The 18,558-nt window shown below is 38.2% G+C and overlaps 1 protein-coding gene across 3 annotated transcripts; it reads left to right on the plus strand.

Moving 5' to 3' along the window:
- The first annotated feature begins 1,788 nt into the window (after nt 1–1,788).
- On the plus strand, nt 1,789–17,154 carry LOC106947985 (serine/threonine-protein kinase TAO1-like). Of its 3 annotated transcripts, none has more exons than XM_015033412.1 (20): nt 1,789–2,296; nt 5,118–5,365; nt 6,219–6,290; nt 6,959–7,060; nt 8,271–8,316; nt 8,406–8,502; nt 8,599–8,712; nt 8,963–9,054; nt 9,622–9,715; nt 9,795–9,876; nt 10,075–10,242; nt 10,334–10,534; nt 10,655–10,786; nt 11,425–11,661; nt 12,525–12,653; nt 12,768–12,971; nt 13,562–13,801; nt 14,938–15,150; nt 15,272–15,454; nt 15,981–17,154. In XM_015033412.1, exons 2-20 carry the CDS (start codon nt 5,234–5,236, stop codon nt 16,482–16,484), a joined length of 3,042 nt encoding a protein of 1,013 aa, XP_014888898.1. In that variant the 5' UTR covers nt 1,789–2,296; nt 5,118–5,233; the 3' UTR covers nt 16,485–17,154. The 3 variants fall into 3 exon arrangements, with proteins under 3 accessions (XP_014888898.1, XP_014888978.1, XP_014889062.1); XM_015033492.1 differs by having other exon boundaries at nt 1,789–2,104; XM_015033576.1 differs by lacking the exon at nt 1,789–2,296 and adding an exon at nt 2,348–3,807.
- Nucleotides 17,155–18,558: the final 1,404 nt, after the last annotated feature.

Here is an 18,558-nt window from a genome sequence, read left to right on the forward strand (position 1 = left end):
CCACACTTAGACAATAAAGACAGTTATGTTCGTTCTATTCAATTCTATTTTGCTCCATCCTATTTTATTTATTGTTCGAAAAACTTATATATCTACCGGTTAAATTTTTTAAGTCAAATTTTAAACTTAAATTTTAACCCCTTTCTGTTCAAAAGCTGCTTTTGTCAATGCTCTCAAATATTTCAGGACGTTTGTGGTAAAACCGGGACGAAAGCCAGCCACTTCCGTGAGCTATACTGCCATCTACTGGCCAATCAGTGTAAGTATAGAAAAGTCAATTGTACGGTTGTTAAATTGTAAAAGTTTCAATTTTATTTTGGTAAGAAACAAAAAGAAAAAAAAGACTTTAGGACAAAAGTCAGCAAAATATCAGTGATATTACCTTTGTTTGCTGAAAGATTTTTGCAATCAGATTCATGTCATTGAATCTGTTATTTTTGCTTAAATGTTGTTGATATGCGTAACAGTGAGTATACTCAAGACCATTACATTTAACATTTTTAGGCAACTCTAAAGCATCCGGCCACAATTTAAACAGTTTAGAAGTATTTATTATTTCCTTCTCATTCAATATAGTATCACTAATTTGTACAGATACACCGTGTAAAGGAGATTATTTTTCTTGGAGAGGATTAGAGTATTTTATTCAAATTCATATGCTTACATATATTTTCTTAGTATTTGACATACTTGCCTACTTTGGTATCCTTCCACAATTTCTCACTGTAGTTTTATGGAATTTTTGCTCATTTCTCCAAGCAAAATAGGTCTAATGAGTCAACTAATCAGCTATCTCAGTACAAGAGTTGTTTCACTGTGCGTAATACACTCTTATAGCAGATTTGGTTGAGAACATCTTTTGCTTTTGTTATAGGGTAACTATGCACATTTTGCAACAAAACATGAACATTTCTCGGACATAGAACTAAGACATGTTCATTCAAAGGTGGGTTAAGCAAATCTTTTCAGTATTTTGAAAAAATGTACTTAAATTAGTAGTTCTAGAGCACTTTGCTTTTTATTTTTATTTGAGAAATATTTATTTTTTACTTGAGAAATACTGAATTATTGTTACTTTTGCTGGAATGTATTATCACTGGAAATGCTTTAGTTCCAAAACAGATATTACCTACTGTATTAGTTTCATACCTTTTGTGAAAAAAAGATATGGCAAATGTTTCTTCTGTCTTCATTTGTATTTTTTATTTGACGATTTTTTTTTTTACTTTAGTCAGTAAAATATTCAAATTTACAAACTTTTTTTACTTTGGTTTATTTTTTGAAATATTAAATCAGATGATCATTTTATTGATGTTGTCTTTTCACAAAATGCCTTCTTATTTTTACTCTTGAAATTTCGTGGACCGGTATTTTTTTGCTTCTGCTTGAGTAAAAGTATGTTGAATTTTACGTCAATGCACTTTTTGAGTACTATACTGAACTCTGCCTATATTGTATGGGAAACCCTGTTTTCAGTATTGCTTGTTTTAAAATCCAAAGCCATGTTATCCTCCTGCATAGCGCGTGAAAAACTAAGATTTTATGCCTAAAGATTGATAAAAAATAGTGGGGGAAATCCTCATAATATTACTTCTTTTATTTAAATTGAATCAAAAGGCTACTAACTTTTCCAAGGAATAAATGCTTTGAATGACATGTTTACGTTAATGTTTATGTTACTTTGCGTTTTATTTTGTTGTTGTTTTTCTTATCTATGTAGAAGGCAAACCTTTAAAGGTTTATCGTTTTTGAAGTACAGTAGGTTCCATAGTTTCCGCCTCCTGGTGTTCCTGGGTCAGGGAGAGTTTACTGCAACAGGCAGGGCGGAACTGCAGTTTGTACCATGTCGAAGAGAAGACCTTTACATAACTTAATAATTCAGGTGTCATTTGAACTAAGTTAAATATCCAGTTCGTCGGACGACTTCGCAGATTCCACAGTGGCTCCTTTATGGGTGTTTTTGCCGCTGCCTGAACTTTTCTCGCATTCTTCCCTAGTGTATTTTTCAAGAAGAGAGGCGCGGCGACGGAGCGCTCGGCAGCCATCTTTGGAGCTTGCCTGGGAGTGGGAGCTGACTGCTGTGGCACCCCAGTTTACTTCAAGGGTGGGCATTTTAATCTTTAGTAATTTCACTGACGTACTCTGTTTAATCGGCTGACAGCGTGAAGAACCACCAGGATTTAGCTTACGAAGCTTCCGTGCTGGGAATGAAACTGGAAAAGTACTTTCTAATCCCAAATTGGTCTAAAGTGTACGCCACTCTCCTCATCCCTCAGAACTGGCCTGTCAGAACAGGGTGAGTTCCAGCTAACCGGCTAAGCTAAATTAGCAAACATTAGCTTGTTGGGCTTTTTAAATTTTATTTTCTCTTAATTAAACCAAACTGATGTTTAACTCAATGTCTGTTGAGTAGTTAAACAGTAGTTCAGACTGTTAACACATTAGAAACACTGCTTGAGCTGTTTCATCCTATGACACGTAACTTGGCTAACGTGAAGTTTGGTGCTAACATTATATAGTCAACATTGGGAATGTCTTGAAACCTTTCGTTTTATATTCGTACTTTAGAGCTTTGAGTCGTGTGTTAGTTTCTTGCAATGTGAAGGTTTACCTTTGTCACTCACAAGACGAGTGGGAACGTGACTACTTTAAGGAAAATTAAAGAATGGGAAGGGTGACTTGTAAAAGTAGGGAGTTATCACCAGTGACATGAGCTGAAACGCCCAGGTAAGATGTGATGCTTGTCAAACCCCAGAAACACGTGAAGCAAACTTTACATTTACCAACAGTGCTGTGTGTATTAATGCGAAAATGTATTCACGTTTTTCTCTACAAAGAATTTAGTTATTGAAACACTGTATATTTTTTGTATTAGATTTTTCTACTTTTTGTATACTTTTTAGAGTAATCGTCTGTTTCATATCAAAGGGAGATTTTATGTGTAAGTAGGGTAAAATGTAAAATTTTAGACTTGTATTTTACCATTTCTATTTCCTTACTCTTAACCGCTCTAATGTCATTTTAAAGTGCAAAGAGGATTTCCCAAATGACACCAAAAATGAAGAGTTATTAGAATTTGAGACTGAGAAAATGTATGTCCCTTGATTTACTTGGAGGAAAATTTCATTTTACCATTAAGTGTTCAGCTAATGAGTGCTTTCTTTTTTATTGAGAATAATGAAAATCAGTTTATTGACTTCTTATAGCAGTTTCTTTATTCATCTAAAAATTGGTTACTGTAGCACAGAATACATTTTGCACCATCTAAACCATATTCTGCTTCAAACTAAATATATTCTGCTCACATTATTCCTCAGATTAAAACTTAATAACAGGAGCTGCTTGCATATGTTCTTGAAAAGATAATTTTATTAACATAAACCTCTTCAGTAAGCCCCAGCTATGCTATTATCAGAAGATGATAATAGCATCTTCCCATGTTATCCTCCTGCATAGCACGTGAAAAACTAAGATTTTATGCCTAAAGATTGATGAAAAATAGTGGGGGAAATCCTCTTCTTCTTTGTCACGCTTCGGTCTTTAGAGTTTTCCCCCCTTCTGCTGTCAAATATTTCAGTGCATGTTTGCTCTTGTTTTTGTGCCAGGGATGCTAGATGTAACTTGTCAAGTTTCTCACTAAGGCCCATTCCTACCTCGCCGGAGCCGCGTGAACAGGAAGTGCAGAGTCGCGGTGTAGTGAGGGCATACGTTGGGAATTCCAGCCCTCCGGCTTTGTTGTCCTGTCCTGCTGCATTCTTAAGCGTTTTTGTGAGCGGCGGTTTGGAAGGCTTGTCCTGATTCACGGAGGTATCAGTTATCGGCACTTCTTTCCTCGTGTGTGTGTGTGTGTGTGTGTGTGTGTGTGTGTGTGTGCGCGCGCGTGTGCGTGCAGTAGAAAACGGTGTCATGACATATGACAACAAAGCTCATTGAGTCGCACCAATGTCATAAAGGACAATGGCAATAAAGAGGCTCAGTCCTGCATGGTAATGAGGCTTTATTTCATGGCTGTCGAATAGTGGGGTTGTTCAGTGTTGTTGTGAGACAAAACATGTCTGCTTGGACCGGGGGCTGTTTCGCCCGGGCTGGGAAAGAAGTCTTGTGACTCGAGCGTCAGCTCTGCATCTGTTTGCAACTGATCATCTGAGCCGCTGCATGGACTCGGTAAATTTTCCTCAGTGATCTTCTACAGTCCACATTAGCAGGGCCGTTCAGAACAACGGCGAAGGAAAGGAGTATTTACTTCCACAGTGGAGTGTTTTTGCGAAAGAAAAAATTTTAAAAAAGGGTTTTAACTATTAGAAAATTTTCGTAGCCATTTCCTCATAATAGCTAGTTGCATATCTTTTTGAACAGGCTGTTCTTATGGTAAACATATGGAAGATTTTAATTAAAATCAGCGTTAATGTCTAAATAATAAAACACGGCAGAAGACTTGATGTATTTAGTTCAACCCAAACAACTTCTGGAACTGCTCTGTCTTTCTGTCAGCTGAATTGTGTAGAACTTTTTGATTAAGATGGCAAAAAGTACAAAACAAGCCATCTGCCACCAGATGTTTACATATGTTGGGGGCAGGAATGGGCATTTATCGTATCGTTCGTAATTTATCGTGATAACTTTTCTATCTGAGATGGAGAATTTTGATTTGTCTCTGTCAAATAAATTCATTTTAATGATCTTTAAAACTCCCCAAAACTGTCTGACTCTTTGGGTTGTTAGTTTTACTTCTTTCTGTTTATTCAGTGAGAATATCAATAAATACAGAAAGAAGAGGATGAAGTTATTGTGTGCAGTTCAGTGAGGCAAATCACACTTCTTTATGTGAGTGGTGTCCTAAAGAAGCATGTTGCAAATGTTTTAATTGTTGTGCCATAAAGTCACCTAAAAAAGTAATAATAAATAGTTCTTATCGTCACTTTTGTTGTCATCTCAGTGGTAGCACAAAGTATTGTACTGAAGCTGTAAGTCCACATTGCCCAGCTCTGCTTTATTTCTTCTGATTCTTCTTCAAATGTATTTTTAAAAGTGAGATATTTCCATAATCTTGAAAGACAGTGTCTAATATAAATTTTTTTTGTTGTTGTTTTTTTCTTTTGTTTATCCTTGTGTTGCAGCGCTGAACACATGAAATCACTGTCCTGCAGATGAGCCGTCGCAGGGGGCTTGCCCGTCGCTGTCGCAGACCCAGATAGTTCCCGGCGGCAGCGGCACCGCCCCGACGTCCCCCGGCATGCCCAACAGCAGCCGGGCGGGGAACCTGAAGGACCCCGAAATCGCAGAACTCTTCTTCAGGGAGGACCCGGAAAAGCTCTTCACAGATCTGCACGAAATTGGACATGGCAGCTTTGGAGCTGTGTACTTTGTGAGTTTTTTTTTTTTTTTTTTTTTTTTGCTGGATGTATAGCGATGCACCAGTGAGTCACCTGATCACATCCACTTATTTTCCCTTAATCAGGTTTTGTTCTTGTTCAATAAATGCATCACAACTGCAAACTTCCTAATTTATTCTTATATAATCGCATTATAAAGCAGTGTATTATCTTATGCGTATTTTTTTAGTTTTTGTATAGGCCTGTTATAATATTGGAATTGGATTATTAATGCATAAGTGATCTGTCCTTATAGCAATGTTTATAGTCTTTGAACTTTTGCTGAAAAATCGTCACAAAAAATTACATCTTCGTTCAGCTAACTAAAAAAGGTTTTATTCCGTGCAGTTCTAGATCAGAGTCTGTTTATAAGTGTGTTTTAGTCTGAGGCTTTTAAAGATTATATGATTGATTGTGTTGATTATGCTTTCAGTACCAGATGAGTCTGTGTAAGGAAGGCTTTCAGTTGGCTCTAAATGTTTCTGAGTATTCCCAACACAATATTTCTGCTCTTGATGAAGCAGTCTAAATGGTTGAAACCTAATTTTGTTTGATTATTTATTCAGTTATTCTCCAAATTTTGTGTTTTATGTTTATTATTATTAGATCAGTACATCCAAGCAAAATCAGTTTTTTTTTTACCATCAAAATAAAACAAATATTGCTGTTATAATAGCTCAGCAGCAACAAACTCCTGGTTTGATGGTTTAAGGAAAGCATTTTGCAATTTGTGGATGTGTTCATGCATAAAAATAAGACAAACAAACAAATGACACACAAAGAAAAATAAATCTCCAAGTATTTGTTAAATTACAATGTTTAAAATCAGTTCTTCTCATCTTCCAGGCACGGGATGTGCGGTCAAATGATGTGGTGGCCATCAAGAAGATGTCCTATAATGGAAAACAGTCTAATGAGGTATAATGGCGTTTTCTGGATCCAAACATATGATCAAAAACCAGGAATGTTTGTGCTTTGGGTCAGTTTAATCAATTTTGCCTTGAATGCCATAGCGGGGAAAAAGAATTGCCCATGAACACAATCTGTTACATTTCTTCAAACAGCTGTGTATAGTGTCTCAGCATGAAGCTGTTGAGATATATAAAATTTGTTTTTTTGTTTGTTTTTTTTAAATGATTGTAGAAGTTGACACTTTAAGAGTGTTGAAATGGGGTGGGGGGGACTGCCATCTCTTAAGATTTGTTTATGAAACCATTAAAGAAAACGGCAGGCACGTTACCAGCAGATTGTGTTGCTGTCAGATAATGGAAACAAGTGCATAGTGTGTTTGGGTTTTCTTTATGCTACACAATGCAAATGTAAAGGTTTGTTAGGCTTCAGATTTTACACTGTTTTGTTGTCATTTTAATCATAGAGCATCAAAATTGATTGCAAAACAATTAATGTGAATTAGTCAGTTTTCTCAACTACAGCATTATATTCTATTATTATTATTATTATTAATTTTGTTTTTTTCACTTCATAAAATTTTGACCAAGCTATTTCGAGGGTAACTTAACGCAAAACCTAAATTGATGTTTGCTTTCTGGTTTTCTTTTTATGAACTCTTTGTACTGATTTCACAGAAATGGCAAGACATAATCAAGGAGGTGAAATTCCTGCGGCGAATACAGCACCCAAACAGCATAGAGTACAAAGGATGTTACCTGCGAGAGCACACTGCATGGGTAAGGACTTCTTAAAAAAAAAAAAAAAAAAATCAGGGAAATTGGAAAGTGACGAGGCCTGCTTGATCGTGGAAACAAAAATTGTGATTGCAATTGGTTTTTTTTAACAAAATTAATATGTAAGATGAATACACTTTCAACAATCAACTTGAAGGATGGGTAGTTGCCGTGAACATGAAAAAAAAAGAATTTGTTCAATTTGTTAAAAATAAGTGGGAAGTATTGATCCAGATGTAGCCTTTCCTTAAGAAGTAAACACAAAGAAAAGCAGCAACATGGTTTACATCAACAAACTTTGAAAAATGAATGAATGCACTGAAAATATGCACTGAAAGTAATGTATTTAAAATATGAACTAAGTTCATTTTTTTTAATGTATTTAAAAAATGAACTAAGTTCATTGTTTTAATGTATTTAAAAAATGAACTAAGTTCTAAGTAATATACAAAATACGAAAATGAATGATGGTTAGGATTGATGTTCTTATTTAAGCTTTAATCTGTATTTTTTTTTTTTTTTTGATACATCTTATCCGTCAATAATTATTAAGAGCAATGTATTTCAGCTCAACCATTTTAATGTAGTCACTAAAAGATTCCCTGAATTTGTTTACATTTTGGCCAAATGTATTAAATAAAATCCAGCCATTCATCTTAATAATAGATAATTGGTCACTTTGTGTTTGAATTTCATGTAGCTGCATAAATGGGCTGCTTTTTTTGAGTGGTGCAGACATCACTTAGAGGCAATTATTGCAGAGAATGTTTTTCATCCACATCCATTTCTTAGAACAGCCTGTTTTCTCACAAATTCCAATTTTTTGTATTTTTCCAGACACTGCTGCTGATTCCTTTTGCAACTTTACCATTCTGTACTTTTTGTAGTTTTGGTTGTTTTCATATTTGACTGAAAGGTACAAAATGGGGCCTTGTAGATGTATGTTTTGTGTAGACCTTAACTTTCCAAGGGACGTTTTGCTGGCTCTGTCATTAAAAGGACTAAGGGTGCACATCTTAAGAAAATTATATATGCCAAAAATAGTACAACACAGTTATACTGTAACTGTTTTTTTTTTTTTTTGGGGGGGGGGGGGCAGGGGGGTGTTTTTGTATAAGTTGGATAGACTTATAAGTAGCAACTTAAAAATGTTGAACATAAACTGAGAGACAAAAGCAAGAAACAAATACACAATCTCTTTATTTCTCAACAGCTGGTAATGGAGTACTGTCTAGGCTCGGCTTCAGATTTGTTAGAAGGTGAGTTAAGTCAATCACAACATGGGAATGTTGTTCCTGCTTTGCAAGTTTGTCGTATTGCGTCACCAATGATGATTGATACCTTCCAGTCCACAAGAAACCCCTGCAAGAAGTTGAAATTGCTGCAATTACCCATGGTGCTCTAAACGGATTGACTTACCTTCACTCCCACAACATGATCCACCGGTGCGTATTTGAGTATTTTTCAAGCAAACCTTTTTTTGTTCCGTGCTCTACAGTTACAGCGAAACGTCACTCGCTTCCTTCTGTATGTTTTTGCAGTGACATCAAAGCAGGAAACATCTTGTTGACCGAACCGGGTCAGGTGAAACTAGCAGACTTTGGCTCGGCCTCCATTGCCTGTCCAGCCAATTCTTTTGTTGGGACTCCATATTGGTAAGTGAACAGCCATGTATAGATGCATCTCTATACTCGATAGATTAGGATGTAAACATGAAGGTCATTTATTTCAGTAGTTCAACAGAAACATACAACGGTTTGCAAAAGTATTCATACACCATCAACATTTCCATATTTTGTCACATTAAAACCTCAATTATATATTGTCAGTATGTTTTCATCTTAGTGTTTGTTTTTACTTGTCCCATCTATTATGTTTATCTTGGTGCATATGTTTTCTTCTCAGGATGGCTCCAGAGGTCATATTAGCCATGGATGAGGGTCAGTATGATGGAAAGGTGGACATCTGGTCTTTGGGAATAACCTGCATTGAATTAGGTACGTCTGTATTATCAAGATTGTTCCCCTCCCCACAGTATTTTAACGTTTCTCCCAGTCAACATTTCTTTAAGCCACTTAGGCTGGCTCCTTGCAACAACAGAAACCTCCACAAGTCTGTTGCTGGCACTGATGTGACTTTGTTCATACATAATTTGCCTAAGCTTTCAATGCATAGGCATGTAATTTATCTGCATTCCTTTTTTACCTCATAAATGAAGGATTCTTGAGGTGTGGGACACACCAAACATTCATCTCTGTCTGCTTTGTGTGAGCTTTTGTGTTTCCTAATTGAGGGCAAACATGCTCCAAATACTTCATCGGCTCAGTTATGTGTGTTTAGACTGTACATGACCAGACAAAGGAACCTTCAGAGAACGAAATCAACAAGTCTACCCGTCTCGAAGGCTAAGATTAGCTTTAAAAAACTAAAATCACAAAAAGAATTATATTGTGACTTATTTTTACCTATTCAAGTATAAACCTAATGTATAATATTTGCGCTAAACGCGTAAAGATGTTAAAATTTTGGATTCTTTTAAAACTGATTGGCTTCTTGGTTTCTAGCTGAAAGGAAGCCTCCACTGTTCAACATGAATGCGATGAGTGCCTTATATCATATAGCACAGAACGACAGCCCCGTTCTGCAGTCTACCGAATGGTGAGTGAAAAGCAATGTGACTCACAGTGCTTCTGAAAATTTCATCTTCTAATGACTAAATTTGACATACTTTTTTCAGGACGGATTATTTTCGGAAATTTGTCGATTCGTGTCTTCAGAAACTTCCTCAGGAAAGGCCAAACTCCGAGGAGCTCCTAAAGGTGGGGTAGATGTACATTTATTACGAGTTGGCGGGATGTGGTTCATCTTGGCAATTTATTTTTTGAGGGTTTCCTTTGTACATTTCTGTTGTGATACAGGTCTTAAAGTCTTAAATTTCAGTGGGTGACACTTCCAGTAACCTTGTTTAAACCATAAAAGTTCCAACATTAACTCTTAGTTTCTTTTCTGGCCTCCAGCATGTTTTTATCCAGCGTGAACGGCCGGAATCGGTCCTAATAGATCTGATAAATCGGACCAAGGATGCTGTGAGGGAACTAGACAATCTGCAGTACCGCAAGATGAAGAAGATCTTATTTCAGGAAGCCCTCAACGGCTCCCCGAATGAGCCGCAAGACGACGACGAGGTCTGCCACTAGCTGGCCTGTTTATGTTTTAGCGGCATCCTCTATTGTTGCAGCCTTTTTATTGTTTCTTGTGCCGTGTGTGTGTATGTAGGAGCCGGACCCCAGCGTGAGCGGGACGGGCACGGTGAAGAGCGTCGGGAGCAACCAGTCCATACCCAGCATGTCCATCAGTGCCAGCTCCCAGAGCAGCTCCGTCAACAGCCTACCCGACGCAGGCGAGGACAAGAGCGAGCCGGACATGGACGGCGACGGCACGGTGATGTCCAACAGCTCGGTCATTAATCTCAAACCCGTAAGAGAATCAAGTCCCAGAATCCTGAGTATTCTCATCACAACTGAGCTGTTGTGTCTCTGTTTTCTGGTTGCTATGCAGTTTCTTCACTCTGGTTTTGTTGTTTTTCCTTCTGAGCAGGAACAAGAGACGCTCAAAGAAGAGTCAGAGTCTCATGGCAGAGCCACAACGGAGCCACAAGCTGCCCCCACTCAGACCCAGAGGACGAGACGAAATCGTGAAGACTTTGCGACTATACGCACAGCGTCAGCGGTAGAAACGCCTTCTGTCCTTACTGGGAGTTTGGGAATGAAACTATCTGAAGTCATAAAGATGATGCAGGTGGAATTAGAGGCATTTCTACATAGAAATCTGATCCATATAAACATATGGACATAAAGTGCGCATCATACTTTTGGTTCCCACAGGTCATTTGACAGCATTAGGTCATGTTGCTACCGTATGTTGTTTAGTGGATTCTATTAAGTACTGACACTTGCCTGCTAAAAGGAAAACTGCAGCAATTTTGTCGTAAGAAATACTTAATCTAATTTTTTCAATTCTTGTGGCTCAACTGATAGTTATTCAGAAAGACTTCTGATTTTCCTGGCATATGTTTTCTTAACAAGCATGTGAATATGTTCTAAGTTCACATCTTTTCATTTTATCCAGTTATTAAAAAAAACTCAAAGGTTTTTTTTTTTTAATTATTCTTAATGTAAAGAAAATGTATCTTTGAGCTCACTGCTGAGTTTCTGAAAGGATGACAGCATGTCTGTGAGACATGACAGATTTTTTTTTTCTAGTACAGCACATTATTGACAATTTTTATGTAATTGTAATCCTTACAACCTGTTTCCATCAAGTTGATTTAAAAAAAATAATAATAATCTGTGTCTTGTGTTTGTCAGCTCACACGCCAGATGAAGGAGCATGAGCAGGAATCGGAGTTAAGAGAGCAGATCCTGGGCTACAAGCGAATGAGACGGCAGCACCAGAAGCAGCTGCTGGCTCTGGAGAATAAGCTGAAGACCGAGATGGACGAGCACCGGCTCCGTCTGGACAAGGAGCTGGAGACCCAGAGGAATAACTTTGCCCAAGAGCTGGAGAAAGTGGTCAAGAAACACCAAGCATCCATGGAGAAAGATGTGAGCTTCCGAAACACAAGCATGTACCAGCTCAGAGCTGTGCTTAACAATGTAGAACTTCTGAATATATTCCTTTTAAATGTCCCCAGATATTGTATTAGGGAAGCAATGGTTTCAAGGGTTGGCTAGAAAATTTTTCAAGTTCCTTTTACCAATAGTAGAAAATGTCATCTTAGCACGAACTTGTTGGAAAAGTACATAAATCCTCTAAGAAGCGAGTCAGACGTACGCTGATTTGACTTATTTCAGCGATAGGATATTTTACTGTTTGACAAAAACACACCAAAGTCAGTAATAGTCTGCAGTGAAATTGTAGATGAAGTTGTTTTAAATTGTTAAAGTTGGCTAAAACTGTACAGGTAAATGAACTATAACCAATTATTTTTGCTTTTTTATGCTTAGCAACAGCAAAGTCTACATGTAAGGAACAGACCTTTGACTGTCGCTTCCAATCCTCAGGTTCAATTTAAACCACTTCCGTTTGAATTTGCTTGACAGCCAGCCACCACCTACAACTACATGTTTGTGTTTTTCCAGTGCAACATTTGCAAATCAGTAGATAACTGATATTTTTAGCTGTACAGTTTGGATCCCCGCCATGTTTTTAACATTGTGAACCCTGCGCTTTAATATGTATCCGTATGAATAGCGGTTACGCTTCATTAAGAGTTTTTTTGTTGTTGTTAATTCACCTTCTATCTCAGAGTCACTGATGAAAACAAAAGTTCAAATCAATATTTGGATTATCGCTTTCCGTGGATACAAATGTAGCCCAACTGATGGTCCTACGGTGGCTGCTGTTTTGCATTGATCACACTGATAATGATGGGGTTTTTTTGGTTTTGTTTTGTTTTTTCCACTAGGCAAAAACATTTAGCAACGATGAAAAGAAGTTCCAACATCACATCCAGAGTCAGCAAAAGAAAGAGCTGAACAGCTTCCTGGAATCCCAAAAACGGGAGTACAAGCTTCGCAAGGAGCAGCTGAAAGAGGTTCCAAACTTCATCGCACTTATTTTCATTCATATTTGTCTTTCAATGTAAAATATAACTACATTTACAAATTCAACTTTAGTAGTAGGGTTAAATGTGTTTATTTTTCTGCAGGAGCTGAATGAAAACCAGTCGACGCCCAAGAAAGAAAAGCAGGAGTGGCTGTCCAAGCAGAAGGAGAACTTCCAGAACCTCCAAGCAGCGGAAGAGGCCAACCTCCAGCGCAGACAGAGGCAGTACCTGGACCTGGAGTGTCGCCGGTTCAAAAGAAGGATCCTGATGGCTCGCCACAAAATTGAACAGCAGCATCTGCGAGAGGTCAGCACTGCTCACTGTGGCATTTATTGACTGGGGATGGAAACCGGTTCTTGTAGAGAATCGTTAATCTGCCTGCCTATCGATTCCACTTGTCGGTTCCAATAATGTAAGATGTACACACCTCATATTTTGATTTAAAATGCATCCAAGATGGCGTCCCGACAGAAGCAATCCAAAGTATGAAACATATGGAGTAAAATAACAGTAAATATCATTTGGGAAGGTGTTTTCCCCTGCTGGAGACACCTTAAGTCCTGACAAATCCTTCCTGAAAAGACATAAAGTATTGCTACTCTTCTGAAAGCAAATACAAAAACAAATGTACAAAAAGTTGCCTTTCATGTTAAAATGTCCATTTGACAGACGGATTCTCATTATTTTTTGAGCCAGTTTTTATTTATTTTGAATCGAATGCAACATGGTGCATACTTTGAGTTTATTTCCTAATTCAATGACAATCAATAAGGAGCCTGTATCACTAACTTCTCATCAGTTCCTGACAAAACAAAGTCTTTTTTGTTTGTTTTTCTTTTTAATTTCCACCTTAGGAAATACCTTTTGTGATTTCCTCTGTGTGCTTGTGTTGGTAGGAATTAAACAAGCGTCAGACCCAGAAGGACTTGGAGCACGCAATGCTCCTCCGACATCACGAGTCCATGCAAGAGCTTCAGTTCCGCCAGCTCAACACCATCCAGAAGACGCGAGTTGAGCTGATCCGGCTACAGCACCAGACGGAGCTGACCAATCAGCAGGAGTACAACAAGAGGAGAGACCGGGAGCTTAGACGAAAACACGGCATGGAGGTTCGTCAGCAGCCCAAGAGCCTCAAGGTTAGTCTCTGACCTGTCGTGAAACTTGTTTCACTTTTTTGTGTTTAACATAAACCGAAACAGTTTTTCTGCTTCTGATTTTTTTTCCTATGGTTCCTGTTAGTCAACATGCTATTAATAACTCACATCCTACTGGTAGTCTCTACGTACTAGTCGTTCTATATGCTAGTGGTAGCCCTCATGCTAACATCAGCCTACAACTAAAATAAGCCATTTAGCTATTTTTTTTATATATATTAGCCACATTTAGTATGCTGAATGGAGTAAGTCAGTGCTACAGTAATGTTTGATTACTGAGTTTAGTAAGTCCATGTTGGTCAACATGTTTGTGATACCCCACATGCTAGTGACTACATTTTAGCTAACCATAGCATTGATGCTAATTTTCAGCATAACCCCTTATTTGTTCCCAACCAATATGCACACTTTGGCAGGCCCCTGTTAAATTTCTGCAGAAACTTTCTCGTGACCAATTCTTCGTTCTCAGTTGTAGTCTGTTGCAAGGAGTCTGAAAAGTCTTAAATTTACAAATCTAAAATGAAGGCATCGAAATGCCTGGAATTTATTAGAAATGATGTAAGTCGGCTTTAAATGTCATAATCACAGGTCTAAACTGTTTTTGTGTATTTTAGTCTCAACTAAAATACACAGGACTGTTTAATTCTGTGTATTTTATCTAGTTTATTTTTCATTGTGGAGCTTTTCTGTCAAGCAAAGATTTGAGTCGCCCGCAGACATCGTATGTTCTGTGACTCCATGCGGTTGAGGATACAGCTAACTAGTTGCTAGTAAACCCTTGCCTAGCTAGAAAGTTGTTTTTTTTTTTGTTTTTTTTTTACATTTATCATCTGTTGTCGTTGCCACTGGCTGACTTCTGTAGCCAGCCCTTATTATGCTGTCTGCGTTCTGTGAAAAAAAAGGCTTGGCCTGTTCTATAAAATATGCAATTTTCTTTTGTTCATTCCTGTCATGTTACAGGTCTTAAATTTAATTGACAATGTTCTTAAAACAGGTCTTAAACTCTTACATTTGAGTTGGTGAAACTTGCAAAAACCTTATATTAGAGATGTTTGTCTCCTAATGCGATAAAGGTCTACACACATTTTTAATCTAATTCCTGTTTTTCTGTTTTCAAGTACAAAGAGATCCAGATCAAAAAACTGTTTCAAAACACGTGTAAGACCCAGACCCAGCAGTATAAAGCATTGAGGAACCACCTGTTGGAGACCACACCAAAGTCCGAGCACAAAGCTGTCCTCAAACGTTTAAAGCAGGAGCAGCATCGCAAGCTTGCCATTTTAGCAGAGCAATACGACCATTCTATCAGTGAAATGCTCTCAACACAGGCGGTGAGTCTTTCAGTGCCAGAAATGTACAAGCAAGACTGTTGATCCTCACCCCAGCATAGCATTTTTATCATCTTAATGTTTCAGAATGGGTAACATTGTGTTGTTCATTCCTTGTCTTTAGTTACGCCTGGATGTGACTCAGGAATCTCAGTGCCAAGCATTACAGATCCAGCTACAGCAAGAGCTGGAGCTTCTTAATGCCTACCAGAGTAAAATTAAGATGCAGACGGACGCACAGCATGCCCGCGAGAAGAATGACCTGGAACAAAGGGTGTCACTCCGAAGAGCGCTACTGGAGCAAAAGGTTCGACATTTGTTCACATTCAAGAGTACATTTCCTCGGTTTTTTACAACTTGTCAGTCTAAGTTTGTTGCTCGGAATTATGTAAACAAAAAAAAAAACCACTAGCTTGAAGTGGAGAAAAATCAACACAAAGCAGCTGAAAACGAGCCAAACAAGATGACTGTTAATGTTAATTCAATATTTGGAAGCGTACTGAATGGCTTAGTCCACTTCGTCTGCCGCCATTGCTAAAACTACAGGCAGACTACAGTTCTAAAACAGCAGAGAAAAACATCATTGTTCACAACTTCTCCTGATTGGCCCGGTTAAAATTCAACCAGATATTAAACCCAATGGGAGAAATCCCAGAAAAAAAGTAAGGGCTCAGAAATCATCCATTACAAAAAAATGTGAATTGGTCATAAATATTTTAATTACATGTCTTAAATTTTGTGACGGCAGGACTGTTTAATCTCATACATGTAGTTTGTGTTTTTTACCCTAATAACCTGTTAATAATGCTCCATCTTCTTTGACTTTCCCGTAGATTGAGGAGGAAATGCAGTCATTGCAAAACGAGCGCACCGAGCGCATCCAGAACCTGCTGGAGCGCCAGGCCAGGGAAGTCGAGGCCTTCGACTCAGAGAGCATGCGCCTGGGCTTCAACAACATGATGCTGGCAGACCTCTCCCCCGAAGCGCTCAGCAACAGTTTCCCCGGTGCACCAGGCGGCTACAGCCAGCACCAGCAGCTGCGGCCCTCATCGAGCTCTCAAGGGCCGCGCTGGAGCAGCCGTGGTTCCAGCCTGAGCTCCAATCACAGAGGCAGCCACCACCACTACCAATCCAGCTTAGGAGGGTCTCCTATGCAGCAAGGGTGGGGGGGGCACGGCTCGCCGGGCGGAGGAGGAGGTGGTGCGGGTCAGATGCAGTGGGGCCACCCACAAGGCGGGGCCCTGCAGGCAATGGGAGGGCGCGTCGAGCCCGGGATGAGCAGGAGCTCCAGTGTTACCTCGCAAATATCCAACGGGTCGCAGTTCTCCTACTCTTAGATTCGCCTTCCTGTCTGCCTTGGAGTCACTTTATATAGAAAGCTGTCTGCCTGTGACACTACCCCCCTCCCAAAATGTCTCCCCTTGTACAGATGTGGATGTGTGGTGGAGTAAATGTTGCTCAGGTCAAAAAGGGGAGGGAGCCTCCCTCTCCCCCAGCCCATCCTCAACGGCAGTTTTATGAGCACACACAGATTCTGAAATGCATGTTACACAAGAGTATCAACAAGTAAGTTTGACTTGTTTTTCTTTTTTTGTTTTTGTTTTTACAGTTCTCCTTTGTGGAGGATATTTTTTCGTAAGTTTGTGCTATTCACAGCCATTGCTCTCGTTTTGCACATAAAACACCACTCTAAAGCCTTTTGTAGGTTCAAACAATCGCATTAAATAGATTTTTTTATTATTATAATTTTTATTTCAATTTTTTTTATCTTCCCGTTTATGTTTAGCAATGCACTGGCCAAATTTTTTTTTTTTGTTTGTTTTTTTTTCTGTGGTACAGTGGAGAACCCAATCAAACAACTGGGGATGCTTTGCTGTTGTCTACCAGCCTGCTGTAGTGGCCCTTCATGTTTTTTTTTTGTTTTGTTTTTAATTAAGAAATTTTGCTCCGCCTTAATTCTCAAAGATCAACCAAAAAAAAAAAAAAAAAAAAAAAAAAAACTTCACAGATACAGAACCAAACAAATCTTAATCGCTTTAGACAGTTGCTTCTACTAACACTGTGCCTTTTTTAGCTTTCATTAGCTCAGTTCGTTTCCGTTAACTCGGGCTAAACATTTTTAAATTTCTTCATTTATCTCTGGTCTCTAACGTAGATTGTATTTTAGCCTTTATTTTTTTCCACGCCTCCAAAATGGTTTTGCATAAATTTCTACGACTAAATATAGTAGAAACATTCAAAGCTACTTTTTGGCATATTTTTTCTCTTTTTTTTGTTGTTGTTTATGCCTGAGTGCAGAGAATGTCACTGTAACCCTTAAACGTATCAGCCTTCAAAAACAATCTTTAGTGCTAATCCTTATTTTTTATATATATATATATAAATATATATTAGTGCCTTTTTAATACTGCTGCCTTTCTCGAAGCACTTTATACAGCTCGACGAGTGTGAGATTAATATTTGACTTCTTTTCTCAAAGCTCCTGGTGAATGAATGTTTCATTGGTACGCATGTAGAAACGTCAGACTTACTGTGCTGTGATATTTTCTTTTTTCCCCTTTTGCATGTTGGACAGTATAAGTGAAAGCAAGTTCCAAATTTTACAGCCTTTTCTCTTTTTTGAGACTGCAGATGTGTGTTACTGCTTCTGTTTGTGTTTCTGTGTGACGTTGACTGAACAGAATATGTGAGGATGCAGCCATTTCTTTTTTTTTTTTAAGATGTGTACAGATGACAGTTACAATGAAACCAACTGAACAAAAAGTCAAACCTTTTATGTGCAGGCAGTGAGTTCCAACCAAGACAACCGGCTCTGTGCTACTGAACGGAAATACTTATTGAAAATAACATTTTGAGGCCTAAATCCATAAAAAACATAAAATAAAAAAATAAAAAAACACTAAAGGTCAGTAGAGATGGACATGATGTAGGTTTTTTTTTGGAGGGGGGTTAGATGCAAAATCTGTCAAAAGCATTGATTCCTCTTGAACTTTTTGTCACGTTACAACCACTAAGATGATTTCTTGGGGATTTTACTTGATATTACAACTGATGACGCATAAGAAGTCATAACTGTGAGGTAAAATAAAAATTTATTTTTTTTCTTCTGTCCAATTGTTTGTTAGATCTTTTAGAAAACAGCTGAAGTTCAGTCTGATTGACCTTGGACGGTATCTTTAACATCAAGTATTTCTGCAGATTTAGTCGGACTTAGATCAGGACTTTGACTAGTCCATTCTCTCTATTGCAGCTTTGACTATAGGTTTTCGACTATTGCCCACTTTTATGTTTTTAGTTTTTTTTTTACCCCTTTCAACACTAGATTCCTTCCCCCCCCCCCAAATTTATTTTTTTTTTTTTTTTTTTTCTTTTTTTTCCTTTCCTTATCCCCCCCCCCATCACTCGCCCTAA

The sequence above is a fragment of the Poecilia latipinna genome, unplaced genomic scaffold (assembly GCF_001443285.1).
Source record: "Poecilia latipinna isolate Pla-1442-1.1 unplaced genomic scaffold, P_latipinna-1.0 Scaffold1, whole genome shotgun sequence".
Classification (NCBI taxonomy): Eukaryota; Metazoa; Chordata; class Actinopteri; order Cyprinodontiformes; family Poeciliidae; genus Poecilia; species Poecilia latipinna.